The sequence below is a fragment of the Drosophila navojoa genome, chromosome 2 (genome assembly GCF_054131105.1).
Source record: "Drosophila navojoa isolate 15081-1374.11 chromosome 2, UAZ_NAV_1.0, whole genome shotgun sequence".
NCBI classification, from domain to species: Eukaryota; Metazoa; Arthropoda; class Insecta; order Diptera; family Drosophilidae; genus Drosophila; species Drosophila navojoa.
Genome location: NC_142890.1, coordinates 26,208,808 through 26,235,515, shown reverse-complemented (window position 1 = coordinate 26,235,515; position 26,708 = coordinate 26,208,808). Strand labels below are relative to the sequence as shown.

The window sequence follows — 26,708 nt, the reverse complement described above, 5'->3', positions numbered from 1 at the left end:
TGCTGTGAAAGCTGAAAAACATCGGCCTAACAACATTTTTGCACGCATTTTGTAGCTTGTCGATTCGATTTAATTCAATTGGCTAACACATATTTCCCCATCTTGGCCAGCATTCAATCCATTTACGAATGCGAGTATGTATGTATGTGTGTGTGTGTGTGTGTGTGTGTTAGCCATTAAGGGGCATTGAATAGTTTTCCCAGCTATGGCTGGGCTGCCTAGTGACTGCTGCTGTTGCAATGGTCCTTTATTGCCATTCCTTCATTGGGTTCGTATCTTGTAGATATTTTAATGCAATGTTTATGCGCATTTCTGCGCACTGTAATGTGTGGCTGTCCTATAACCATTCACAATAATTTCAATTGTGATTCATGAGGCAATCGTCTCGCAAGTCCCATTGTCTAGTAAAGGCAATCAGAAAGCTCTTGAGATTCTGCTTTTCTGGAACTCGTCAATTGCTGCTCAAGAGAGAATTTTAATCCATCAAAGAATGATTTTCGTGCTAGACTTTGGGCAAGAGCATTTTAATTTAATAATATTATATATATTTTATACAAGTTTTGTGCAGGCATTGAAATAATTTTAATTAAATATTCAAATAGTTATTATAAGTTGTAATATGTAGGAATTTAATAAGAATTACATAAGGGGTCTGATCCTTTGCAAAAATGTTATACATGTAAAACGATATTTTCTTCTGCCTATTTTTGTTGGAATGTCCTGGATATAATAATAATAATGAAATATTAATATGTAGTACGTATGGCATTTCCTAGCCTCAGCTTTACTTATTCTAAGACAGCAGCTGTGGCTAACAAACTAAATTCAATGATCCACAACTTGTAATAAACACACATTCAATGTTGGCAGCATAATCTGAAAAGACTTTTCAACTTTTAATCTTCACAAATAAAACGACATTAATGTGTCAAAATTAGTAGAGCCTAGCATCATGCTAACCAAACTATAAAGCTCTACGAGTAGGGAATTATGCCACGCCATGCACAAGACCGAGGAAGTTTATCCCGCTCGCACAGCCAGCGGAGATATAAATTAGTTTATAATATAAAAAAATAATGAAAGAGAGAGAGAGAGAGAGAGAGAAAAAAAACCGCAACGACCGCAAGCTTATAAAAATAGTCTTCATGGGCTGCGTTGTGTGAAAATTAACAGCATCAAGCATTCGAGAAGGCATAAATTGTAATAAAAGTCGAAAAAGTGAAACAGCTGCTGGCAAATGGGAGAGGAGACCAACTATGTTGTGTTGCAGTGGGGTGTAACCAACGGCCTAATACTCGTTCACAGTCCAATTAAAACTGAAAACTGGACAACAATAAACTATGATTTATGCACTAATGGAATCTATCCAAAGCTAATATAGCAATAGAATTGTGCGTGTATTTGAAAGGTTGGGAATATAAAATGCGTTAGAAAAGTTTTCTGTAACTTTATTGTCTACAACAATTATACTTTTTCTATGAGTGAGTGCTCGCTAGATAAGACAAGCTAAGAACGAGAATACGAGCTTAAATCCAATAAGGCTTTGGGCTGATTCTCAGCTTAGTGAGCCATGACATCGTGAACTCGATTGAATCGTCCGGTGGCCTGACGGAGCGATAGGCCGCGCGTCTCTGGCATCAGCACGGCAAAGATGATTAGGCCCACCACCAGGATAATGCCCACAGCCAGGAAGTATTGGTAGAAGAGATTTAACTTCATTGCACATGTCTCAATAACAATGATGTGAATCACTTGCTCGAGGCAGACGATCAGAGCGATGAAGAAAGACTTCACCTTCAGGGGGAACGCCTCACCCAAGTAGGTGGAGGTGCAGGGTATGTAGAGCCCAGCAAAGAACTGGAAGGCCATGGACAGATGACAGACCTGGCTCATGTAATAAGTGCTTATTAGCCTCGTCGCATCGGAATAGATGCCTGCCATTCCCAGCATCAGGCCGGCCATGCACAGTAGACCCAGCAGCGAAACGAACTTCCGTCCCACCCTGTCCAGTAGAGGCATGGAAAAGAAGGTGCCAAACCAGCGCAGCAAGCCCCACACGATGATGGGCCAGTTGAAGGCTAAATCCGCAACAACAGTGCTCGTAATCATGGAGTAGCTCAAGGGCAATGAGATTGTAAGCGGCACGAGGCAGCGGCTGAAGAGCATTTTGATAAAAGGCATCACAGAGGCCGCCAATAGGGCGCCGGAGCTCTGGCTGGTAGCTGTAGACACATACTGCTTGGCTTCGTCCAGGGCTGCGTTATAGATCTCAGCATTCCCACTGTGGGCGTAGAGTATCTTCAGCTGTGTTAGCGCCTGTTCCTCATTGTTTTTGCGTAGATAGAAAATGGGCGATTCGACGGATACGGCCACAAATGCTGTGGCGACCAAGGAGAAGACAATGCCAAAAATGCCATGCGCACTGTTGATGCCGTCATCTAAACTAGTGTCTAGGATCACCTGGATGGCAATGCCCAGCGCCAAGCCGTACTGCTCTACGCCACACCAAAATCCACGGCTGTTTTTCATCGTGATTTCCGAATTGTGTATGATGAAGGCAACCGTTATGAGCCCGATGCCTATTCCGCCCACATAGCGTGCTGCTAATAATGAAGTGTACTCGGATGTGCTCACGAATATAATTCCATCAATCAACAGCATCAGTCCTCCTAATGTCTAAATCAAAATAGAATAGAATAGAACTGGATTATTACTGGTTTAATTTATCACTCATTTTCAACCTGCTCACATAGAAAACCGATTTGGGAATGTGGTTAATGGTCAAACCCGACACAAAGGCGCCGATGATGACGCCAATGAACCAGCTGTACTGCATCTCTGAAGTTGTAGGCAAATCCGTCGATATATTCCAGCCAAGGCCCTGAGCCATATCCATTCCGCCATAAGCAAACAGCAAAATGCCTAGAGTAAAGATATGTTTGATCTAAATTTTGCTTGAAATAAAGTGGAATGAATAGGAACATACAAATCGCATACTATTAGATCTATTTATACTATCTCTTTACATTTGAAGCTGAGAGATTTTTTCCAAAAACTTTTTAGACATCTCATGTATTAATGAAATCTTCAATTTATCATTAAATATACATATATCTACTCCTTAATTTTTTTTTATATACTTGTTTGAATAGTTATTGTCGATATGATAAATAATTCTTCAGTTTCAACGGATTATTTATACGACTGGGTCTTCTCTATTAAGACAAAAAGTAATTAAAAGTAAATCACATGGAATTACACATAAATCATATGCAGTAAATGTCAAATAAAAATAGTCATAAGGTCAAGTAAAGTAATTTGTCCTTATGTCATATTTCTCTAGAGAATAATTACAAATCGGATTTTCTAATAAATCTATTATTTATATTTATTGAGTCACTCGCGTACTTTTATGTTATTATATCAAATAATTGATTTTTTAACAAATGGCGGGGACTTTTTTCATAACCAAAATATTCTAGAAGTTTTTTTTTTAAGATTATGTTTCTTTTGATGACTATAGTAACGAATAATAATGAATCATAATATTAGCAATAATTTGAATTTGTTAAACTATATATTATTATTCTTTATGTATAATACATCTATATCATACAATACTGTTACATATATATGATATGAAATGTCAATTAGTATAAGCTACGTTGCTTAATTATTTAGATATGATAACGCAATATCAGTTCTTGAATACACAAAGAAGACTTTCTATTTTTTTGGCTATATACGTACAAATGTGCCTAATTTCTAAATTTTGTGTTCCTCAGTTTGAATATTAATATATATTCAAAATATATAATATATTATTTATACCATATATAATTAGTATTTAGAAAGAGTATATGTCTATAGTATATATTTCTTCCCACCTGATGCCGCTGTGTGAGCATTCTGCTTGGTGGGTCGTCGAGTCCGCACCTGAACATAGGTGGTTTGTGGTGGTAGTGGAGGAGGACCTGCAGTTACATAGGTTACCTGCGCTGGCTTCGATTGCTGTGTGGTAACATAGGTAACTTGTGCTGGCTGTGCTTCGTTTGTGGTAACATAGGCGATAGTCATTTTTTTGGTCACTTATTGGTCACGCGTGTGTTAAGATTCGTTCGACGTAAAGGCTACTTCGTAACTGACTTCACAGCGTCAATTTGTTCATATTTATGTGAAAAAGAAAACTCCCTTATCATTATCTAATTATAGATAATGTATACAAATTGTAATCGGTATATATATATATATTTTTTTTTTTACCAGCCCCTTGACCATCCCACTTCTGATTTTGATTCATTATGGAACTGGGCCCGCTCTATATCTGGAAAAAATACGCACTTAATTACTGTTGGCTTTATTGATATGTATGTATTTATACATAGATAAAGATATATGTATTTATACATAGATAAAAATATATATAATTGCAAATCTGTGAAAAAAATATTTAAAGAAATGGAGTAAATATGTTGAAAGAATTGCGCATATTATAAACAGCTAAGGAAGGATCATTTTTAGCTAAAAACTATTTCATTTGTAAGAAATACTCAACATGTATTTTAGTTAGAAGAATATTTGAATATAGCGGTTGAGCCACCCAATCATATTTAATATTTTTATTAATTTTTATTTTGTACATTATAGTTCATAATATTATAATAATATGAATATTATTATTATATGTGATGCAGGTATCAATTTTATTTTTATTAATATGTGCCTTTAATAATATTGCGGCTAATCCATAGTCAATGAATAAATATTAGAAAGATTCAGCTTATCCAGGAACTTGATCATTGCTTCAATGAAATTTGAACCAAGGCCCAGTTGGATACAAGCAGAATTCCAATTTGACTGTGTGAAACATGTTTGGCCCCACTGTAAGTTGCTTCTCAATAGGACATCACGTCATAGTAACGACAGAAGCGCTCGTTAGCCTGTCGGAGGGAGAGGTCTCGAGTTTCGGGCATCAAGACGGCGAAGATGATCAGGCTGACGGCCAATATAATGCCCACGCCAACAAAGTACTGGAAGAAGCAGTCAGAGGTCTTGCCGAATGTGACGATCACAATGATGTGAATCAGCTGCTCAAGGCACACGACGAAACCAATGAGATAGGGCTTCACCTTCATGGGGAAAGCCTCGCCCAGGTAAGTCGGCGTGCTGATCACGAAGATGCCAGCAAAGATCTGGAAGGCCAGGGAGACGCGAGACACTTCTGCCATATAATAGGGGCTTGAGAAGTTCGGATCGTGCGTAAAGATGCCAGCCAGAGCGAGCATGAGGGCCGCCATGCACAGGAGTCCCACCAGCGAAATGAACTTGCGGCCGAGCTTGTCCACCATGGCGATTGCGATGAGGATGCCAATGAGGCGCAGAATGGTCCACAAAATCAATGGCCAGCTGTGCATGGTATCCTTCCAGACCACCGTGCTGTTCAGCATGGCAGCGCTGAGCGGATAGGAGAAGGAGAACGCCACAAGGCAGCGGCTGAAGAGCATTTTGATGAAGGGCATTCCGGATGCCGCGAGCTCTTCGCCGAAGCTGCGACTGTTGCTCTCCATGACGTAGCCCTTTGCCTCGGCAAAGATGGCCTCATATATATCCGTTGGCACCATGGTGCCCAGCAGCCGAGTTTGACAGTTGCGCGCCTCATCCTCGTTGTTGCTGCGCAGGTAGAAGATGGGAGACTCAACGGACATGGCCACGGTGCCGGTGGCCAAGACGGTGAAGATAATGCCCATGATGCCATGCGCCGTATTGATGTTAATACTCGAGTCGTAGTCCCATTGCGAGTCCATCAGCACCTGGATGAGTATGCCCAGGGACAAGCCGAACTGCTCCATGCCACACCACTTGCCACGTGTATTGCCCAGAGTTACCTCCGAGTTGTGTATGATGAAGGCAACCGTGATCAGTCCCATGCCCACTCCGCCCACATAGCGAGCGGCTCTTATTGGGTCGTACTTGAATGGTGCACTCACAAAGATAACGCCATCAATGAACATCATGACCCCGCCCAGGAGCTAGAGAAGCGCGCAGTTATTAGTAGTTCGATTAGATTCGCATAAATTCCCTGACTCACATAGAAGTATTTCTTTGGCACATGGGTTATTACAAGTCCTGCTACAAAGGCTCCAATGATGACGCCAATGAACCAACTGAATTGAATCTCAGCTGTGTTTGCAATACCCGTTCCCAGATTCCATTGAAGACCCTGGGCCATATCCATTCCGCCATAGGTAAAGAGCAGGAATCCTAAGGGAACCAAATTGTATAATTATCATTAATTTATTTGTAATTCACTTAAACGAAGGCAAAACAAATGGAATAGCTGAACTGTCTAGAGTAAATCCAATTCCCGTCAATAGTATTTGAATATATATAATTAACTGTTAATTAGTATTTCACTAAACGTATTACATAATGCATAAAGAGTCACCTGATAGACAAGGTGCGTAAATTGAATACAACTGTTATTTCTATTCATATTTAAATTACTGAAATAATTTTTGTTTCGTTTTGGAATGTATTAAAATGTTAAAGAAACGAATTTCATTTCGAAATTGAAAAATCATAAATTGCAAACTGAAGGAAAGAGAGCCATAGAGAGGCATTCCAAAACTTCTTATCAGGAATTTAGTCACATATTTAAATTTTTTGGTTGGGCGTTTCCATGTCGGGCGACTTACCAAAGGTTGCCGTGTGGGCGTTATGTCCATTTGTCCAGCGATTGTAGCCGCGTTGGGTTCGAGGATCTTCGATTACATCGATGTAGGTCAGTTGCGGTTGTGGAGCGCTCGTTGCTACAAAGGCTGGCTGCACACCTGGTGCTGGACCGCTGATTACGTAGGTGGTCGCCATTGGGACTCGCGTGGACTCTCAACTCAACCCGCTAAACGCTTGTGCAAAACTAATTTGAAGGCGATAATTTATGCGTTTATTTATCGTTAAATAAAGAATTCGTTATCTGCCTAAAAATGTCAGATATAGATATTATTACCGTTTTATAGATAGACAAAATTTTTGTGCTCTGCGGACGAGTTAACTGTGGTACCTACGGCAGCTAGATACGATCGTGATTCACTTCAGCTTGTGCCTGCCTATGCGTAGTCCCCAGAGACAATGTTCATAGTGCTGATTAAGTATGTAGAAGAGCGAATAATTTCATTGTGACTCACTGAAAACTCTTCGAGCTCGGGTTCTCTGCTGGGGGACACCTTTTGATGAATCAGCAAATATTTTGCTGTCATTCGCGAATGATATGCTAGCCAAGATTGATTAGCTACATGATATGTATCAGATCATGTCATGAAATCGGCGAAAGAATCTCCCGCATTGGAGCTCTTTCCTCTTGAAGTTTGTGGTGTGGGGAGAGACAGACCAACAGTCTTTCAATATCATACTTTGGGAACAGCATTCTTACACAACTTGATTTTTTGTATAAATTTGACTCTTTAGTATATGTACTCTTTTTCACTTCTATAATAATAAAGTATATAATAAAGCAACTCGGAGGCGTCATTAGGGTATCTGCGCGTCGATTATCTCTGCAGTTTCACTTGTCTATGTTGGCAATGCCTTCGACCCTCTGTCATATTCACCTAATGTTCACAAATCTTAAGTAATCCCCAGATAACAAAAATGCGTGAGGCTATCAATGCCAAGTAGTAACAAGTTGATAAAAATATTAATACTTTTATTACATTTCTCAGTTTATTGATACTAAAATCGATATGTTACTATTATTGGTCTTCATCGCACTTTGTATGCTAAAAATAATTATACGCATTTATATACCAAATTTCGATCTGTCGACGATTCAAATTCTCTTACCGAAATTCTTTAATAAGAATCCAAACGGTATTCGAGCTCTGTTTTCAACGTGTTAAAACTTAAACTTTAATTATATACAGCAAACAATTGTGTTCTTTAGGCTTTCTTTATTTTACATTTTTCTTATAAGCACAACCTATCACTAATTGGATTCCTGTTTAGTTTAAATAAAATTAGACTGCCTAGCTTGAGATATATGTATATTTTCAAGCGTGTATGAGACTTCAGTTGAAAAATTCATCGTATCTTCGTTAGTGGGCCTCGAAATGATATGTCATGAAGGCGGCGGAAGCGATGGCCAGCCTCTCGTAGTGTCATCTTTGTCGTTTCTGGCAGCGTCACCAACAGGCTCAGCATGCTTATGAGTAGGATAATGCCGACAGCCAAATAGTATTTGTAAAAGCTGTCTGGAGTCTTTTTGAAGGTGACGATCACAATGATGTGGATCAGTTGCTCGATGCACACGATGAGGGCAACGCAGAAGGGCTTGACTCGCATGGGGAATGCCTCGCCCATGTAGGCGGGCGTGCATGCAACGAACAGGCCGGCAAACATCTGGAAGGCCATGGAGAGGCGACATACCTGCCCCATGTAGTATGGACTATTCGTGTTGGCGTAGTTGGAGTAGATGCCGGCCATGCCCAGCATCAGGCCGCCCATGCAGACAAGGCCCAGCATGGCGAGGAGCTTGCGGCCCAGCTTGTCCATCACTAATATGGAAATGAGAGTGCCGATCCAACGCAAAATTCTCCACACGATGATTGGCCAGCTGTATAGAGTGCCCTTCCAGGCATCGCTGCTCGCTATGATTGTCTGGGTGAGCGGCATCGAAAAACTGAATGCGACGAGGCAGCGGCAGAGCAGCATTTTGATGCAGGGAACGATGGCAACGACTAGATCGTGCCCAATGGTTTCGTGTGTGCCCTCCGAGACGTAACTTTTGTTCTCCTCCAGCGCCTCACGCTGATCCTTTGGCGTTGCTTTTTTATCCATCAGCTCCCATTGGCAATCACTGGCCTTGTCGTAATCATTGCGGCGCAGGTAAAAGATGGGCGACTCCACCGAGAGTATCAGGACGGCTATGGCAACAATAGCAAACACAATTCCAATGATGCCGTGGACTTGATTGTTGCCAAAGGGCAGGGCCGGGTTCCACATTGAGTCCATGATCACCTGCACGGCTATGCCCAAGCCCAGGCCGGACTGCTCTACGGCGCACCACTTGCCGCGAGCGTCGTTTGGCGCCACCTCCGCGTTGTGTATGATAAAGGCCACCGATATGAAGCCAATGCCAATGCCTCCAATGTATCGAGCTGCGACCATAGCATCGTAGTTATACGGCGCACTCACACAGATAATGGCATCGATCAGCTGCAGCACAGTTGCAAAGGCCTGGATAGAAGCACAGGAGCATTATTCAAATGCAATCTTATAGATAGTCTCTGATTTTCTCACTCACGTAGAAGAAGAGTTTGGGCACGTGGCTAAATGCAGCTGCTCCCAATATCGCCCCAATAATGACGCCAATGAACCAACAGAACGAAAATTGTTGGGTGTCTGCGATTCCAGTGTACAAATTCCAGCCGAGACCCTGTGCCATGTCCATGCCTCCATAGGAAAATATTACCATTCCTATGAATTAGATTGAATACAAATCAAATTCGATGCGCTTTTTCGCTAATTTTAGGCTAATGCAATTTTTGGTAATCGAAATGGCATGCGGCATATATTTGGACTTTATTATAATTGTGATAGCTTTTAGTTGCGCGTATCATCGTTTCATCTATTCACCTGTTATGATGGAGTGCAATCTCTGACGATTGACGCAGCAATTCTGCAGCTTGCTGTCAGGTCGGGTGTTACTTCCCACCTCTATGAAGATATCTGGGTTGGTTTGACCCACAGCCATTTTCTTTTCGTCTTTATTTTTGGTTCGTTCGCTTCGATGGCTGTGCCAAAACTGTTTTCTAATGGTCAGCTAAATATGTTTTTATAAGCAAGGAACATCGATATCATTGGGTGTATTGATGACTGCCAATTGGAATCACGTTAACTGCACAGTTAACAGATAACAGACAGCAGACGGTAGACGGTAGACAGCCGATATCAGAGGGCGGTCAGTACCCAACTGTGATTCATGCGACCTAAAGTTCAGTATTTCTTATGCGGAGACCCCACCTGAATTAAGCCCTTACGATTCATTTCGTAAAGCTGATAATGGTCGTGACTCATTGCAGAGCCGTAGAACACTTTGAAAACGGCGGTACTGAATCAGCACACTTAACTTGGCTTAAAGCCGTGTGCCAAACTGTTCGATGACTTTCGGCTGGCTTTATAAAAACTTGAAATTCAATAAATGCATTCATGTACGAATGCATCAAATACGAATGTCTATCTATATTAATAGACTCCTGATAGCGAAGGTATTATTATGGAATGTATGTAACTTGTTTATTTGCAAACTTGCAGATATCTCTATACATACTCTAGGCTTGCCATAGACATATAACTACGCTTATAATTTATTGTATTTCATGCCACTTTCTAATCATTTATACCCATTAAACTATGACTGAGGGAGGACAGCTTATCATATATCTTATATATCCCTGACTACCCCAAGGTAAAAATCCAAAACATTGGTTTGAGTATTTGATATCAAAAGACAGACAACAATCGTTTGATATGCTTTTCACGCTAACATCTATTAAGATCAAGATTCAATTGAAACATCAAGAGAGTCCTATTAAATTACCATAAATATTAAAGAAATTGCTTCGAATCCTGATTGGACGCCAAGAGACGCTGTATTATTATTATTACACTTAACAAGCATTTATAATTAAGCAATGCACTTGGAGAGTTGGGTGTTGCCACACCTTGGCCCAACCCTAAATGACTGGCCAGGCCACTTGAGTTGTGGCAAGTGTCTAATATGGATGGCGCTGTGCAACATCTTCATTAGCTGACAGCGCAAACAAACGTCATTAATGTTGCAGCAACAGTCGACAGCAGGCAACCGAGCCAAGCAACATCCCTCTGGCGGCAATCTCAAGTGTTTGCTCGAGTTGTCTCAAATTGCGTAAAGTCTACTCTATCACAGCTCCAACTCCAACTCCAACTGCAATCCCAATCCAGACTCCATCGTCGCTGTAAGCCAATCTATCTTGTTGCGCATCAAACTGTCAAATTGTACACATGTCTCTGGCACTTCTGTGAGAGAATATTAGATGAGGGGGAAACGGGAAGCAGGGTATGGCAATGCGAATTCTTGGCTGCTCCTTGTCATTTGTCACTGCTCGACAAATTAAGCAAATGTGACGCCAAATGGCCATCGCTTCCATCTGCCATCTTCGCAACGCGTCGCCTCATATTTTGAGGCATTCAAGTACATTTTAATGAGTTTATGCACCAGGCTGTCTAATGGCTCAAAAATTATGAGCGCCGCATCAAGTGCCACCACCAGCACCAGAACCAGCACCAGTCCAAGCGAGCACATATCAGCATTAGCACATGGTGCCCATAATTCACATCCAGACACAGATACAGATACAGATATATAGATACTAATACAGCTAGCTGGAGACATCTGAGCACTTTGCATCAATTTCTGTATACATGCTCGTCTCGTGTCTGAGTGCGTGTGTGTGTGTGTGAGTCTAAGCAAATGCTTCAAGGAAGTGTCTGCCAGTGCCACTAATGGAGTCTAATTACCCCGACCGACAGGCGACGACCGATGCGGATCCCTCCCAGTGCCTTTGGCTAATAAAAGCATATTAAAACGTTTGTCGTTCTTATATGCTTGACAGACAACCAGACAGATAGAAAACATTGGCGCTTGGCGCTTTGACTGACTGTTGCTCATTATTTATTTTCGTACAATCCAAATAAAGCGCAGACCGTAGATCATCAGATTGCACATCACAGCCCGAAGAATTGAACAGCTCTAGACATAAATGTGTGATGAAAATTGTCTTCTTCTACTTGAATCGTTTTCATCGCAACACATAATTCGCTGAAAATGAATATCAATTTCCAATACATATGCATAAGTTATGTCAAGAAATGAAAATCCAATGCCAAACTATATAAATAGCAGCAATGAGTGATATAATAATTTATAATATTAATTTTAAAAATTGCTATAAAATAAATAACAATATGTTTCCGCCCGGGATTGAACCGGGGGCCTTCCGCGTGTTAGGCGGATGTGATAACCACTACACCACGGAAACTTATTGTTTTTTAGTTTAAGCAAAATAAAATTTCAAACGTCTAAAATAAAATTTAAAAAATTTTAATAATAATAGTAATAGATAAAGAAATTGCAAAAAGTTTCGTTTGCCGAAACCCGGGATTGAACCGGGGACCTTTAGATCTTCAGTCTAACGCTCTCCCAACTGAGCTATTTCGGCTAATAAGCGATGCGTGGCAAACGACGAATGGAATCTACTTAGCGAATCAATTTGCAAATGCAAAGCACACCCAATATGTAAATATATATGTATGTATGTATTGCTGTTACAATAATACAATACACTGCAAAACAAAGTTGTGGTCAAACAATGTAAGCAAAATATAAAAAGAAATACTTGCGCTTCGGCTTTCTATAAATAGATAGATGATTTCTCATACACAATATTTCGTATATGCTACATAAATCACTAAAATCCACATTTGCGCAGCTTTTGGCTCGTTTTATATTCATTTATTTATTTATTGTTAGACAGGCAGCCATGAGAATTGCGCTGACAGTTGCACGTCTTTATAAATTTGGCTGCAGTTGGAAAACTTTTTGCAGCTGCAGCATTTTCTCGCGCCTAAGTGTAACTTAGTTCAACGGCGTCTATTTAATATTTCAAGACATTTTATGCACATCAAACAAACTTTTCAGGCTGACAATTGTTAGCTGCACTTGCGTCAATTAAAAATAAAATCGTTTATGCAAAAAAAAAAAAAAAAAAAACATATTACAACACTTTCGTCAGGGAAAATAAACAAGAATATCAAACGTGATCCACACGACATTAGATTGTAAACTTAATGACGTCTGTGCGCAATAAAATAAACATTTTATAGCATATTTAATGCTTTTCAGCGCTTGCATCGAATCGTAGCGGGCAGTATCAAAAATTAAGTGCCACCTTTTTGGCAAAGCTTCAAAATCGGCTGAATTAAAATTCACAGCCAAACATAAATATTGACAAAATAAACTATAAACATTGGTCAAGTTCAAAAAATTTACGATTTCATGAATTCAATATACAATGCAAATTATTAAACTAAATACACAAAAATAAACTAATATTTACTATTTTATTTAATAGTTCATATAAAATTGGTCTCAATAGTTCAGACTTGCCTTATCAGCTATTACATACCACAATCTTTTTCTTGTTGATAAAAAATAAAAATAAGCAAATATTTCAATTATTTTGAGTAACAGTATAAAGTACTGAAACTATCTGTTCTGGTTCGGGTAAGTGGAGTTTGATAAGCCATCACCTCTATTATGCGATCCTACTCAATGCTTATTAATGTGACCTTCTTCATGTGAGTTGCTCATAAGAGAAATGAGTATAAAAAGTCGGATTGAAGGCCAGTCAATGCCGAGGCTCCTTTTGCATTTGTGTCATCGGAGCGGCTCGTGTCCCTCGCTTCGATTGCCTTGGGGCTGAGTGTCGACAAGTGGTTGAATCACCTGATATATGTATATGTATAGGGTCGAACGTCTCTCCTGTGCGTTTTGATATCTTATTTTCTTGATTTTTTTTTTATATTTTATTTTATTTTTTTTTTTTTGCTGTTTGTGTGTGTAACTAATGCGGCTTCCGTTTGACGCCCCGTACTGAAAGCTGAACCCTGACGGCCATTAGCATTCTCAGGCTCAGGGAAAGGTTTGTTTTCGACGTCGGCGTCGGTGTCTTGGTGGAGCAGCAGCCTCTTCTTTGCAAGTGATTCATATTGTTGAAAGCTGATCGCAGTAGCAGCCGAAATTCTTTAGAAGACCCAACCAAAGCCACGCCCACCCAGCAGCTATGATTTATGGCCAGCCCGCTGCAGCAACTCTGAGCTCAGCCCAGTTGTTGACCAGGGCATTTAGTCCAAGGTAGGCAACTTTTCAATAGTCGTCGAATTTGTTGTTTTCGGTGCCATCAGCAGAATATTCATGGGAGAGCGTGAGAGAGGGGTGCGACGAGCGGTGTCTGGAAGCGTTTTAGCTGCTGCGACTATTCGCAGCAGCTTCAAATGCGGCAGCGACGACGACAATGGAGACAGCCAGACAACATTCCTGTGATATGTCACGAGAATTTTTAACATTTGCACTAGAATTTCTATTTTAGTTGCGTTCACTCCACTCCCTCTCTCCCTGTTGCTCTTGGCTCCGCCAGCTTAAGCTGTTCCCCAGCTGGCGAGCCGCAAATTCGAATTTGTTATTTTTATTGAGGTGTTTCTAACGAGTGCATTTCGCTTTCTCGGCCAGTTTGGTTCAAAGTTCCTTGAAACTATGCGCAATTAGATCTAGAATTTTACTACTACTACTACTACTACTACTACTAGTTGTGCGCCCATTTTTGCCTGTTTGCAAAAGGACTCTGTAGTAGGAGATGTGCTATGGGCAGAGCATTTGGTATAGTAGACATGTAAATAATATAATATGAGAAGATGATCTAAATGTGGCTAATTAAGGCTCTTTACGCTTTGATGTTCTATTAATACACTCTCTATTCGTTTGGCATAGTATTGAATTTGTATCCCATATTTTACTTCACATTTCCGTAGGCTTTAACACTCGAAATTCTTAAATTTGGTCTCGTTTGGAATCTGCTGTCTCTCCGTCCGTTTCCCTGCATATTTGCCACATGTCCAAGTTGTCCGAAACTTCAGTTGGTCATATGCAAATGTCGGGCAACGTTGCAGAAGTCCTTTGGCCAACGAGTCCTTTCTGAATATAAATTGACAAAATGTGCTGAAAAAACCGCAGTTGAGTTTACAGTTAAGAGGATTGTTTTTGATTTTTTGTTTTTTTTTTTTTTTTTTTGTTCTGCAATTCAATGAAAATGTTTCATTTTCTATTTTTTTTTTACCCAACTGCAACATGACTTTTCGCTGTCACTGTCGCTGCATGCATATGTATGCGTGTCCATGTGTGTGTTTGCTAGTTCGTTATAGCGGAAAATTGTGTAAGCCTGTAAGTGGGTCACTGTTTGATTTGATTTGTTTATGGCACCGCAGCACCAATAACCACAGCTGTAATAGGGCTTGTCCTAGTCGCATTCTCATCTAAATGTTCGCCTGTAATTGGCCAATTGTGTCGGGGCAAAGGTGCATAGAAAAACGAACGTTTCCTGTCGTCATAGCCAATTAGTCAGTGTATTCAAATTTGTCTATTTCAATTCGACTGGACTTGGCCAACAACCAGCTCGGTTGGTGCTGGCTTGCACCGCACCACAGACTGCAGCTGTTGCCATTGCCATTTGACCTTTCCCAAACTTAACGAACTTAATAATAATTCTTTAAAGAGGAAAACCTTCAGGCAATTAGCTGATAATTGCCGAAAACGCCAATACCTACTATTTTTATATTTATAAAATATAAACTTGGAGTTTTTTTAAATGTCAACTGCAAGCTAAATTTATGCTGACGTTGTTAACGGCTAAAACATATTTTGCAAATTGCTCAACAGATTGCGAATTCACACATTCAAAATTAAAAATTCCAAAATATTTTATTGACTCAAGAGTGCGATTTCGCAATTTATAGTATTATTCTCTAAAAGCTGCAATAGGAATTTAATAGTGCCTATTATTATTATTCTAGGTATAGGTACATTTATTAAAAACTATGAATGAGTTAAATGCTTTTATGCAAGTTATATTAAATATGATATGCATAAGTAAGTGCCCAAGTTTTTTTACACTTTCTTTTAATATGACAATCTATGAAATTGAGTTGAAGCAATTTATTTTTTCTGAGTAATTAAACTGAAACGACACTTATACGCCTAGCTATAGAACCCAAAGTAAACTCGTAGCTAATAACTGTTCATGGAATTCGAATCGGTATTTAAGCCAAAAACTCATAACTTTAAACTTTATCAGTTCAATTAAAAATATTCAAGAGACAATCTATAACAGAAAAGTTTACTCGCGCATCACTTTAGAAGTAGGGTATTTCATAACATTTCGTCCAAAAGTCCAACCCATTGATATTATGATTTATTTGCGCATATTTCAAACAATTTGTAGCCATTTAAATAAAAGAAAGAGTGAGCCCCTAGCTGTAGCGCTTTGAATCCATTCAAATTTGAATACATACGTACATTCAATTTGTATTTATGTTTTGTTTTTGTTAACAAATTAATTTCGCTGCTGCTTTGCCCACACACACACACACATACAAACAAACACGCACACACGCACACACAGATCTTTAACATTTGTTGTTTGTCTGACACTTGTCTGAAAATCCGAACGTGTGCCAAAGTCATTCACATTGAGCAGGTTTCGTGCTTCTCTTTCATTTTCGCATATACAAATAAACAATAAATTTTACAATTTATTTTTATTAATTTTTACTAGCTTTTTCTAGTTACCCTGTAAAAAGGTATAGCAAAATTATGTTTACGAACTTTATTAATGAGATATATCCTATTATCATATATTATATCAGTTAGTTTTATTATATTTTTCTATTTATTTTATTTTTTTTTTTTTAATCTGAGGAAAAAACTAATAATTTAATCTGATATTTTTTTTTTTTTTAATTTTAATTTATTTTTATTTATTTATTAATTTTCTCATTTATTTTTGTATTTATTTATTATCTCATTTATTTAATGAATTAAGTATATCAATTAATATTTAAGTATTTGATCAAGTTGAATGCGGATCTTATGCCTTATATATGCCATGCGTGAAATACATGATATCTAACAATCGATCAGCTCTTACTCTTGCATCGACAGCTGTTTAATAAACAGATCAATACAGTCTTCAAAGATACGTATGCTCTGTTTAGTACAGCTGAAAAGGCGTATTAGCTTTTAGGGTAAGAAATCTTTTTGTGTATTGTTGACGTTTATCGAATTGTCAGGAGCTTAAGCCACTGACCAAATATGAAATAAATCTTGCATAATGGAGCTGGCTGAACACTTAAATATTCATAGCCGTAATAACTGTCTAATGTGTTTCTGCAAAGCGACGTCGCGACGTTCCGCTCGCCTCGCCTGCGCCTCTCCAACGAGTTGGGCTCCACCCAGATGGCATTTGCTACATATTACCGAGTGGTTTGGCGTTCTTACGAATGTTGTGGGCTGGCATAACTTCGAGTTGGAAGTGGAAGATGCTGACGTTGGCTGAGTGTGCATGTGGGCGTGTGGGCGTGTGGGCGTGTCCGACAGCCCACACCTCCCGCGTGCGTGTTTTTTATAGCTTTTTGCACAGCGCATGCTGCAGTTTTTAAATAGTTAGTTAAGCGTTAAATTGAGTTGGCACCGAGATGCCCATTCCGTCACTTGCTGTTCAGTCAGTCCTTAACTGGCTTGCCTGCCTAATTGCCTAATTAAGCACTGAAATGGATGGATCCGGAGTAGTAGATGCGACAGCCCACGCGGCTGGCTTCGAGTTTGCAGACTCTTTGACTGCGCAAAGCTCTGGCAACGATTGCCCCAAATGCGATCCACTGCCATGACGACTGTGGGCTGCCCACTCTCGGTGGACAACCATTTGCACACGCGAGTCGCTGACATGTGCACTAATGAGCCATGAGTCCAATCCTGCTCCAGCGGATCGGACGGCGGCGTCGCTGATAAGCGAGACTTATCATTGAATGCCGACTGTCGCCTGGCTGTCGGATTAGTGGCATCAAGAAGCCAACTGCCATTTATTTGCATATTCATAAATCTGCGCTAAGCTCAGCCACTACCCTGGCGGACGAACCGCCATTGCGTGCCGCGAATGCCTCCAAAGTCCGGACTCAATTGGCTCGGACTGCGCGCTAATTGAAATACACATGTATTTATTTGCATTTCATTGAACGTACAGCCGTCCGTCCATCTGATGGATGGATGCTTTCGACTGGACAATGGCAATTTGTGCTGCGTAATCAGCTAGTGCTATAATCTGATATGCATCTGTTCAGTTTGTCACGTTTGTGCCAGAAATAGAATGGGAGAGATCCATCTTCGGCCTGCCAAATATGAGATTCCCCTGGTAAATGTGCTTTATGTAATGTGATCTTGTCTTGTCAAATATTTTAAGCTTCGACTGCTAATGAAATTGAGAGAAAACGGAATGCAGCTCGATAAAAGTCTCTATGAATAGTATAAAATTCTGCCAGCTTACTGAATATATATTTTGCTGAAACTGTAGTACAATTATTAGCAACTAGCTTAATCTTGCTGTGATTATATATATATACAACTTTATTGAAATAAATAAATAACATATTTAAAAAGAAATATAGGAATTTGATTAAGTTTAATTTGTATAGACACAAATAATTTTCTTAAAAACATCTCAAAAATATATTTAGCATATATCTATTTACTAAAATTATTAGAGACTTGATTTAATCTAAAATTAAGACAAACTTTAGAAGTAACTACTGAAAACAGGGGTCCCACATATAAAATATATGATTTGTTATGTTTACGTTATGTTATGTTTCAAATATTAAATACTTTCTGCAGGGATTGTGAAGCATTCAAATGTTATCAAAACAAACTGTCTAATTCTCTTTTATGTTGATCAGAATAGTTTTCTTCTTCTAAATCCATAGTTAGGATCTTGTTAAAATGAAGCACTATAAGGGTTTTGTGTGTTATCATAATATATTTAAATTAAATATAAAATTTAACTAATAGCTAGAAATCTCAGTCATAGAATTAAGCAACTCAAATACAGTCTAAGCCAGTAAAAGACGTAGGAACCATAAAAAGACGTAGGCAATCAGTTATTCAAACATCATATTTATAGAAATAGATAGATATATCTGATTGCAGGCAACTAACACCAAAGGAGGGAAATTTGAAAAGATAGCTGCAAAGGGTATTAATTCTTTTCTTGTTAAATTTCATTTGATGTCCCATTCCAAGAGAAATTCCTACGATGCCAAAACCCTTCGAAATGTTGAAATGCACAAAGGCTACTATACTTAAGATGTTGCTATTAAATTTTACGAGCGCATAGCAACAGGCCAGGCCGAGCAACACAGACCGTTTCGAAACCGAACAGAACTGAACAAAGAGCATAACAAGACGGCCTAACAAACTCACAATATCCGGGCAGAGCGAGCGGAGTTGACAGAGCGAGCGGAGCTGAGCGAAGGACACAAAGCAAATAAATATCATGAACTTCATGAATGAATCAGAGAGAATCGTGTGGGCTCTTTATTTGTTGCGGCAGCGATAGAGATTCATTTTGTTGCTGTTGCTAGCCGGCAGAGCAGGTCCAGCTCCAGCTCCAGCTTAAGGTTTGGGTCCACGTCTGCTGGGTGCAGGGTGCAGGGTGCACTGTCTGCGCATGCGTGACGCCTGTCAAGGCGGCGACTGGCCGTGAGAGGCCGCACATAAAAAGAGCAGCGTTTGCAGCGTTTTGTATTTGTGCAGCTCCTTTTTGGTCTGGGGCCAGCGGCCAGTGGCCACAAACATGTTTCCTTTTTAGGGCCATGGACGTGGGTCATGCTGGGCAGCAGCAGCAGCAGCAGCAGCAGCGCAAAACTTGTTCTCGCCGCTGTTGCATATTAAGCAACCTTGGGGAATAAGGAAGTCGATGAGTCGGGAGTCAAAGAAAAAGAAGAAGAAGAAGCAGAAGAAGAGGCTGACGCCGATGCTGGGCACTGTCTGTTGCCAGCTGCTTACCTAAAAGCCACTTCAGCTGTTTGGCTTTCTTTTGAGCTACAATTGCTTGCGATTTCCAGCCACTCGATCGAGAAATGCAGCATAATTGGGCATAAATAAATAAAACGGCCAGGCAAAATATTGCATTTGCTGCTCTGCTGAAGACACTCGAACTTCGAGCACTTTCATACATATATACACACACACACATACACACACACATGTATTTGGCATGTGTTTTCCTTCGTGCCCCCGTCAAGTGGCCTATTGAGGCGCCTTCGATCTCCATTTTCGCCAGATATTTCTGTGGCAACCCGTGGCTGCTCCGTCTTCTGTTTGCATTCGCATTTTAACATAAATGGGCGCACATTTCAAAGCGAAAATAACAGCAATTTCTTTTTACTCCGCTGTGCACAGTTTAAATAAACAGCAGACCATTCGAATCGTGTAGTTTTCAGATATAGGTATATGAATGTATGTATCGAATGGTCCATGCAAAGATGATATGGGCTTGTCGCTGCAGGTCGAATTGGTTGCGAAATGTAAGCGAAATATACGTTTGAAAAATTGCACTAGTTGATTACAAAAACCAAAGACTATATATATATTAACTGACCACATACAAAAATATTCTTATTTAAATAAAATAAAAAATACAACTAAGTAAAGATAATACACTAAAGCAAAGGCTGGGATCTTCTTTAAATTTTTATTTTTAATTTTCTTTATACAATTTTTTTGCAAACGGTTTCATTTTAATGAGAACTTTAAAACAAAGACATGATTGTATGAAGATGAATAAATTAAGCTTACAAAGTGTGGTGAGAATAAATTAAATAGAATGTTTTATATGATTATATGTTCTATATGATTATTATGTACGATATTTAAAATATGTGAACTTTTTCTTCTCCATTTTGATGTTCATTTGTTTGATAAATATCCATTAAATATTTTTTTAAATGATGATCATCATTTGATTCTTAAACTAAAGGATTACATATTTTTGTAAGCAGTCTTATTTATAGAGATTAGAATTAATATAACATTAAAACTGACTAAAAACTTAAGCACTGGCAACTGGGCTCTTAAACTTTTCAAAAACAAATTTTAAGAAAATAAATAAAAACCAAGCATATGAAAACCCAACGAAGCATTGCAAGTTAAATTCATAAACTTAAGAGTTAGCAGAGCCGAGCGTTATTCTGACTGTAAGAGAGTTAAACGAAAGAGAGAGAGAGAGACTTAGGTGCTCTTTTGAGTCGAAGGTCGCAGTGCATAGAAAGATAATTGTTAGCAAAATTTTGCAACGTTTGCTCAATTTCAGTGAAGGCCACAAATAAGTGTGTTTGCTCAACTTGGAGGCAGCTGAATAGAGTTGCGCATTATGTGAAATGCATATCTCAGGTATTTCAAAATTTATTTGCCGGAGAATAGGGGAAAATGGCAATAAGCTTGTTGTTGCAACATCCGTGGCAATGGTAAAAGCTCCTTACAGCAGAATGCACTGCATAAATCACACTCAAGCCGCTGCCTGCACCCTAACCCTCAACCCTTAGCGCAGCAGCCCCTGCTCGAGTGCTGGCAAGCCAAGCGAGCGCAAGCTGCATCTGGAATTCGCTTGGAATTACCAGAAAGAGGAACAGAGCGAGTGCGAAAAAGAAACGGCAGTAAAAGCAGTTTTCACTTCACCGGCAAGTGGCACATAAATTTCAGCAAGGACACCGGTGCACTTCAAGAAACAGCAGCAATAGCAACAACAACAACGACAACAACGACGACAGCGAGAGCAACGATGACAGCTCCTTAAAACTGGGCAAAATGTTCATTGCTCTGATTCTTTCACCCGACCACGAAAAAGGGAACAAAAATTATGTTGAGAAAATGAAAACAGGAAATCTTTTGCAAATATTTGGTGACAAGAGCCCTTGTCTGCCGTCTGCTGTCTGCTGTCTGCTGTCCGTGCGGAAGGTCAATCGGTGCATAAAATATGCGAGAGAGAGAGAGAGAGAGAGAGAGAGAGAACAGCTGCAAAAGGCGCAGCAGCTGCCTTTGCCTTGACGGCTCTTGAATAACCAACTAGATGCGTCTCTAAGATGGCGCACAGATCTTAACCCAGATATGCGATGCGAAAAGCCATAGATTGGCGCTTTGTTAGCACAGTTTTGCAACAGTTGCTAAACCCCGGTGCTTGGGTGAAAGGTAGGCGGCAATAAAACCGAAAAGAAATCTGTTTTAATTAACTTTCTTGAGCGTGAGGCAAGAAAGCGTTGACTGGGAGATACGCTTACGCATACATTTATCTTCTTTATATGATATATATGACCTATGTATGTGTATATATATAAGCATTTACAAATATGAACAAAGTTAGCCTATCTACGCTCTATTATCAATAAGACTTTCATCTCTACAAGAAACTGGAAAACCTCTTAGAGACGAAAATTTACAATGATATTAAGATAGTGAGTGTGAATAAAGACTCGAGTGTGAAGTGGTGTGAACTAGATGAAAACATTGATATGAAATGAGACTATGAATTATCTAAGATGAATTATATATGCTTAAAATATTTTTTTTCTCCTTTCTTTTTATACCCTGAACCCATTGAAAATGGGAAATCAGGGTATAATGGTTTTGTTAAAATGTATGTAACAGGCAGAAGGAGGCGTGGCAGACCCCACAAAGTATATATATTCTTGATCAGGGCGACGAGCTGAGTCGATTTAGCCCTGTCCGTCTGTCTGTCCGTCCGTCCGTCCGTCCGTCCGTCTGTCCGTATGTTTGAACGCGTCGATTTCAGAAGATACAAGAGCTAGAGACTTCAACTTTTTTTTAAAATGTCCGTATATATCACGCGGATATCGAGTTTATCACTAAAAAACGATAACTCATTCCGATACTTTTTTATCGATAAAAAACCTTATCGAAGATCACTAAAAAAATTTTATCTCCTACATCTTTCAAGCTAGAGTCTCCAAATTTAAAATGTATATTAAGACGCATGTCATACAATTTCGGTTTTTGTTAAAATTTACCCCCCACCCCCAAATCCACCCCCTCACCCTCATCTTTGTAAAAGTCGTATATCAAATACTAGAGACTTGTGCTTCGGTATACACATACATTTTAACATTATGATTACGTTCTGAAAGTTTCATTACGATCGTACGCCTAGAAATTAAATTATTCAACAAATAATTTCTCCTAATATTGCCAACACTGCAGCGCAACCCAAGCGCAATCGCCTGTATATGTGAGTGTGTGTATATGCGTGTGTTTGATTGTATGCGTGTGTGTGTGCGTGTATTTGTATGTATGCGTGTGTGTGTGTGTGCGTGTGTGTTTGCTAATTATTTTTGAAATATCAGTTGCTTGTAGGGTTCAGGGGATCTCGTAGTCGAGCAGTCTCGACTAGAGCTTTCTTACTTGTTTCTCTTTCCCTAATTCCCTCTAAGTTACTCTCTTTCTGTCTCTAAATATTTAACTAGTTTGTTTTTGTTTCTATCTTTTACGTTGCCTCTCTCTTCCTTCTTACTGTCAAACTCTCTCTAGGTTGATTTATAGAGTCTTTAAACAGTGCTCTTCGCTATATCTATCCCTGGACTCTCTCACCCCCTCACTGTACATTTATGTCCGTCTGTCTAGCTGTAATTTCACTCTCCCATTCCACATTTCAATCTGGCTCTCTTTTTCTCTGTCTACCAATTATCGCTCCTGTCTTTCTCCCTCTCGTTTTCCGCTCTATCTTTCCATTTCTCTCGTTCTATATATCTTTCAATTTCGTCTCTTTATCTTAACATCTCTCTGCCCCTCTCTCTCTCAGAGTCCACTCTCGCTCCCTCTCTTCCCTCTCACTCTATCACTCTCTCCCTCACTCTCTTATTTAGTCAAATACTTACGCAATTTATTAAATTACATGAACTTTCTTAATCTACTTTCAGAGTAGTATTTAATGCATGTTGCGCTCGTCTCATAATGTGGCAGCTGACGTAAGCCGCGTTTCTTTGTGAGAGCATCTAAGCCAAGTCAGAAGACACCAGCCACCAGATTTTATAGTGAAAGATGCCGCCATTGAGGACTCACCTGGCCATTTGCTGCCTGGCGCTGTTCGTGTTCGGGCTACACCTGCTGCCCCTGTCGGCTGATGGCAAGGAGCAGCGAGAGCCATTGGCAAGCGAGTCGCATAGTAAGCAGCAGCACCGCAGCCACTCGAGTGGGGGATCCAAGCGCTTCTCGCGCGACTCGAATGCGGCTCGCGAGCGACGGCCCAACATAATCCTCATCCTGACCGACGACCAGGATGTGGAGCTGGGCTCGCTGAATTTCATGCCGCGCACGTTGCGGCTGCTGCGCGATGGCGGCGCCGAGTTTCGGCACGCCTACACGACCACGCCCATGTGCTGCCCGGCGCGCTCCTCGCTGCTGACGGGCATGTATGTGCACAACCACATGGTGTTCACGAACAACGACAACTGCTCCAGCCCCCAGTGGCAGGCGACGCACGAGACGCGCTCCTATGCCACCTACCTGTCCAATGCGGGCTACCGCACCGGCTACTTTGGCAAGTATCTGAACAAGTACAACGGCTCCTACATACCGCCTGGGTGGCGCGAGTGGGGCGGCCTGATCATGAACTCCAAGTACTACAACTACAGCATCAACCTGAATGGGCAGAAGATCAAGCATGGCTTCGACTATGCCAAGGACTACTATCCCGATCTGATAGCCAACGACTCGATTGCCTTCCTGCGCTCCTCCAAGCAGCAAAACCAAAGAAAGCCCGTGCTGCTGACCATGAGCTTCCCGGCGCCACACGGACCCGAGGACTCTGCGCCACAGTACAGCCACCTCTTCCACAACGTGACCACGCATCAGTGAGTGTCGATCTCTCCTTGAGTCATATAGCCATACTAATCATTTACTCGATCTCTAGCACGCCCAGCTATGATCACGCGCCCAATCCCGACAAGCAGTGGATCCTGCGGGTCACGGAGCCCATGCAGCCGGTGCACATGCGCTTCACCAATATCCTCATGACGAAGCGCCTGCAGACACTCCAGAGCGTCGATGTGGCCGTGGAGCGAGTCTACAACGAGCTGAAGGCGCTGGGTGAGCTGGACAACACGTACATTGTGTACACCTCGGACCACGGATATCACCTTGGCCAGTTCGGCTTGATCAAGGGCAAGAGCTTCCCCTTCGAGTTCGATGTGCGTGTGCCCTTCCTCATACGCGGTCCGGGAATCCAGGCGTCCAGGGTGTAAGTAATCCATGCAGATTTCCTCAATCAGCTCAATCCATGCTAATCGAGTCTTCTCTTGGCTGCAGTGTGAATGAGATCGTGCTGAATGTAGACCTAGCGCCAACCTTCTTGGACATGGGTGGGGTGCCAACACCGCAGCACATGGACGGACGAAGCATCCTGCCGCTGCTGCTCAGTCGCAATCGAGTGGTGCGCGACACCTGGCCGGACAGCTTCCTCATCGAGAGCTCAGGTCGTCGGGAGACGGCAGAGCAGATAGCCGAATCCCGGGCGCGTCTGCTGGCGGATCGACACAGCATGAAGCTAGTCAATAGCACGCTGCTGGAGGATTTGCTGGAGAACGTCAACAGCAGCAGCAGCAGCATCTCCAGCACAGTAGCTACCCTGTTGAGCTCTGTGGCAACCACAACGGAGCAGGAGGAGTTTGAAGAGGATCTGGACACCGACGCCGAAGACGAAGATGGCGACGATGCCATGGACAGCTCAGCGGCTGCGGCGGACGACGAGGATCTGGTAGATGCTGGGGCCGAAGAAGACGATGAAGATGAGCTCGAGGAGCAGGACCTGCTGCACCAGCAGGACAACCATCTGCCCATAGCACCCTACATCACGAAAATGATGCGACTCAACTCCGAGTGCTCGGATCCGGCGCTGCTAAAGAACTGTCTGCCGGGCCAAAAGTGGAAGTGCGTCAATGAGGAGGGACGCTGGCGCAAGCACAAGTGCAAGTTCCATGTAAGTATGGGCTTTGTTACCAGTCAAGTAATGCAAGCAGGTGCTCAATCAATTGTCTGACTTTTTAGCTGCAACTGGAGCATCAGCTGGCGGCGATGCCACGCAAGCAATACCAACGCAACTGCGCCTGCTTCACCTCGAACGGTTTGGTCTATACCAAGATCCGAGCACCGACTACATCCCTGCATCCGCACCGCCTGCACAAGCGCACTCAAATGCAGCACCACCAGCACCAGCAGCACCTGGCCAAGAGACGCCACAAGCGCCAAGTGGCCGAGGAGGTCTATCACTCAGAGCTGCCATACGAAATGGAGGAGCTGCTCGACTTACACCAGGCTGTCGATCTGCTTGCCGAGCACAAGACCAGAAGCAAACGGGAGGCGCCCAGCATGCAGAACCTCACTGCGAACAGCTCCAATTCCAATTCTAATGAGGCCATCGCTGGGGTCATACAGCAAATTCAGAGTACTCTGGAGACGCTGGAGCACAAGTTCAATGAGCACGAGCTGTACAATCGCAGCGCAGTCCCTTTGGGGCGCGGTGAGAAGTTCTCGAAGGGCGGCACCCGCTGCTATGTGGAAGAGAGCACGGACAAGGTGAACTGCTCGGATGTGATCTACGATGATGAGAAGACCTGGCGCACCTCTCGCAACCAAATTGATATGCTCATCAAGCTGCTGAAGGACAAGATCAGCACCCTGAAGGACATGAAGAAGCAGATGCGGGAGAGCAAGCAGCAAGCGGCTGCGGCTGGCCGACGTGGCGAGGGCCGACGACGCAATGATCCAGCTGGGCTCCAGGAGGGAGCCGGTCCCGAGTTCAACATGAGCTACTTTGGTGATATCGCCAGCACGACCCGCTCCGTCTTGCTGCCAAATACGTATGGCGGCAGCCAAAAGGATATCATTCGTGGTATCGGAGGAGCTGCTGGCTACGACCTCCCGGATCAGCCCCAGACGCCACACTATGCATCGCGTGCCGAGTGCTACTGCGAGCCAGATGTGGGCGAGAGGTAAGCTAAGGCAG

At 41.5% G+C, this 26,708-nt stretch overlaps 4 protein-coding genes and 2 non-coding genes across 12 annotated transcripts in view; 1 reads left to right on the top strand and 5 right to left on the bottom strand.

The window, feature by feature from the left end:
• Sulf1 (Extracellular sulfatase Sulf1) overlaps positions 1-26,708 on the top strand; it is a 40,557-nt gene that overhangs the window by 11,676 nt on the left and 2,173 nt on the right. For 4 of the 6 annotated variants that reach the window (XM_018099497.3, XM_089259322.1, XM_089259320.1 and 1 more), the window contains exons 4-7: positions 23,626-24,558; positions 24,618-24,944; positions 25,013-25,682; positions 25,751-26,694. In XM_018099497.3, coding sequence (XP_017954986.1) covers positions 23,747-24,558; positions 24,618-24,944; positions 25,013-25,682; positions 25,751-26,694 — 2,753 coding nt within the window. In that variant the 5' untranslated portion in view covers positions 23,626-23,746. The remainder of the gene's footprint in view (positions 1-23,625; positions 24,559-24,617; positions 24,945-25,012; positions 25,683-25,750; positions 26,695-26,708) is intronic. The other 2 variants (XM_089259318.1, XM_089259315.1) reach the window with 1 other exon arrangement.
• Positions 1,424-4,144, bottom strand: LOC108650611 (hexose transporter 1). Of its 2 annotated transcripts, XM_089265543.1 has the most exons (4): positions 4,067-4,144; positions 3,888-4,027; positions 2,750-2,922; positions 1,424-2,676 (listed from the first exon to the last, which is right to left on the bottom strand). In XM_089265543.1, the coding sequence occupies exons 1-4, from the start codon at positions 4,075-4,077 to the stop codon at positions 1,561-1,563; spliced, it is 1,440 nt and encodes a 479-aa protein (XP_089121669.1). In that variant the 5' UTR covers positions 4,078-4,144; the 3' UTR covers positions 1,424-1,560. The 2 variants fall into 2 exon arrangements, with proteins under 2 accessions (XP_089121669.1, XP_030241810.1); XM_030385950.2 differs by having other exon boundaries at positions 3,888-4,091.
• On the bottom strand, positions 4,618-6,958 carry LOC108650600 (uncharacterized). Its single transcript, XM_018099790.3, has 3 exons — positions 6,696-6,958; positions 6,089-6,261; positions 4,618-6,029 (listed from the first exon to the last, which is right to left on the bottom strand). Exons 1-3 carry the CDS (start codon positions 6,865-6,867, stop codon positions 4,896-4,898), a joined length of 1,479 nt encoding a protein of 492 aa, XP_017955279.1. The 5' UTR covers positions 6,868-6,958; the 3' UTR covers positions 4,618-4,895.
• Positions 7,946-9,822, bottom strand: LOC108659463 (uncharacterized). Its single transcript, XM_018112396.3, has 3 exons — positions 9,631-9,822; positions 9,299-9,471; positions 7,946-9,231 (listed from the first exon to the last, which is right to left on the bottom strand). The coding sequence occupies exons 1-3, from the start codon at positions 9,746-9,748 to the stop codon at positions 8,077-8,079; spliced, it is 1,446 nt and encodes a 481-aa protein (XP_017967885.1). The 5' UTR covers positions 9,749-9,822; the 3' UTR covers positions 7,946-8,076.
• On the bottom strand, positions 12,002-12,074 carry TRNAV-AAC (transfer RNA valine (anticodon AAC)). Its single transcript has one exon. It is a non-coding gene; the product is annotated as a tRNA-Val (tRNA).
• Positions 12,182-12,254, bottom strand: TRNAF-GAA (transfer RNA phenylalanine (anticodon GAA)). The gene has a single exon. It is a non-coding gene; the product is annotated as a tRNA-Phe (tRNA).

Coding starts and splice junctions, on each gene's coding strand:
- LOC108650611 (XM_030385950.2), bottom strand. CDS start 4,077: ATGACTATCGCCTATGTTACCACAAACGAAGCACAGCCAGCACAAGTT. Junction 2,923..3,887: donor TGCTCACACAGCGGCATCAG/GTGGGAAGAAAT, acceptor TCTTTACTCTAG/GCATTTTGCTGTTTGCTTAT. Junction 2,677..2,749: donor TTCCCAAATCGGTTTTCTAT/GTGAGCAGGTTG, acceptor ATTTTGATTTAG/ACATTAGGAGGACTGATGCT.
- LOC108659463 (XM_018112396.3), bottom strand. CDS start 9,748: ATGGCTGTGGGTCAAACCAACCCAGATATCTTCATAGAGGTGGGAAGT. Junction 9,472..9,630: donor ATTGCACTCCATCATAACAG/GTGAATAGATGA, acceptor TCTAATTCATAG/GAATGGTAATATTTTCCTAT. Junction 9,232..9,298: donor TGCCCAAACTCTTCTTCTAC/GTGAGTGAGAAA, acceptor GCTTCTATCCAG/GCCTTTGCAACTGTGCTGCA.
- LOC108650600 (XM_018099790.3), bottom strand. CDS start 6,867: ATGGCGACCACCTACGTAATCAGCGGTCCAGCACCAGGTGTGCAGCCA. Junction 6,262..6,695: donor CGCCCACACGGCAACCTTTG/GTAAGTCGCCCG, acceptor TGGTTCCCTTAG/GATTCCTGCTCTTTACCTAT. Junction 6,030..6,088: donor TGCCAAAGAAATACTTCTAT/GTGAGTCAGGGA, acceptor GCGCTTCTCTAG/CTCCTGGGCGGGGTCATGAT.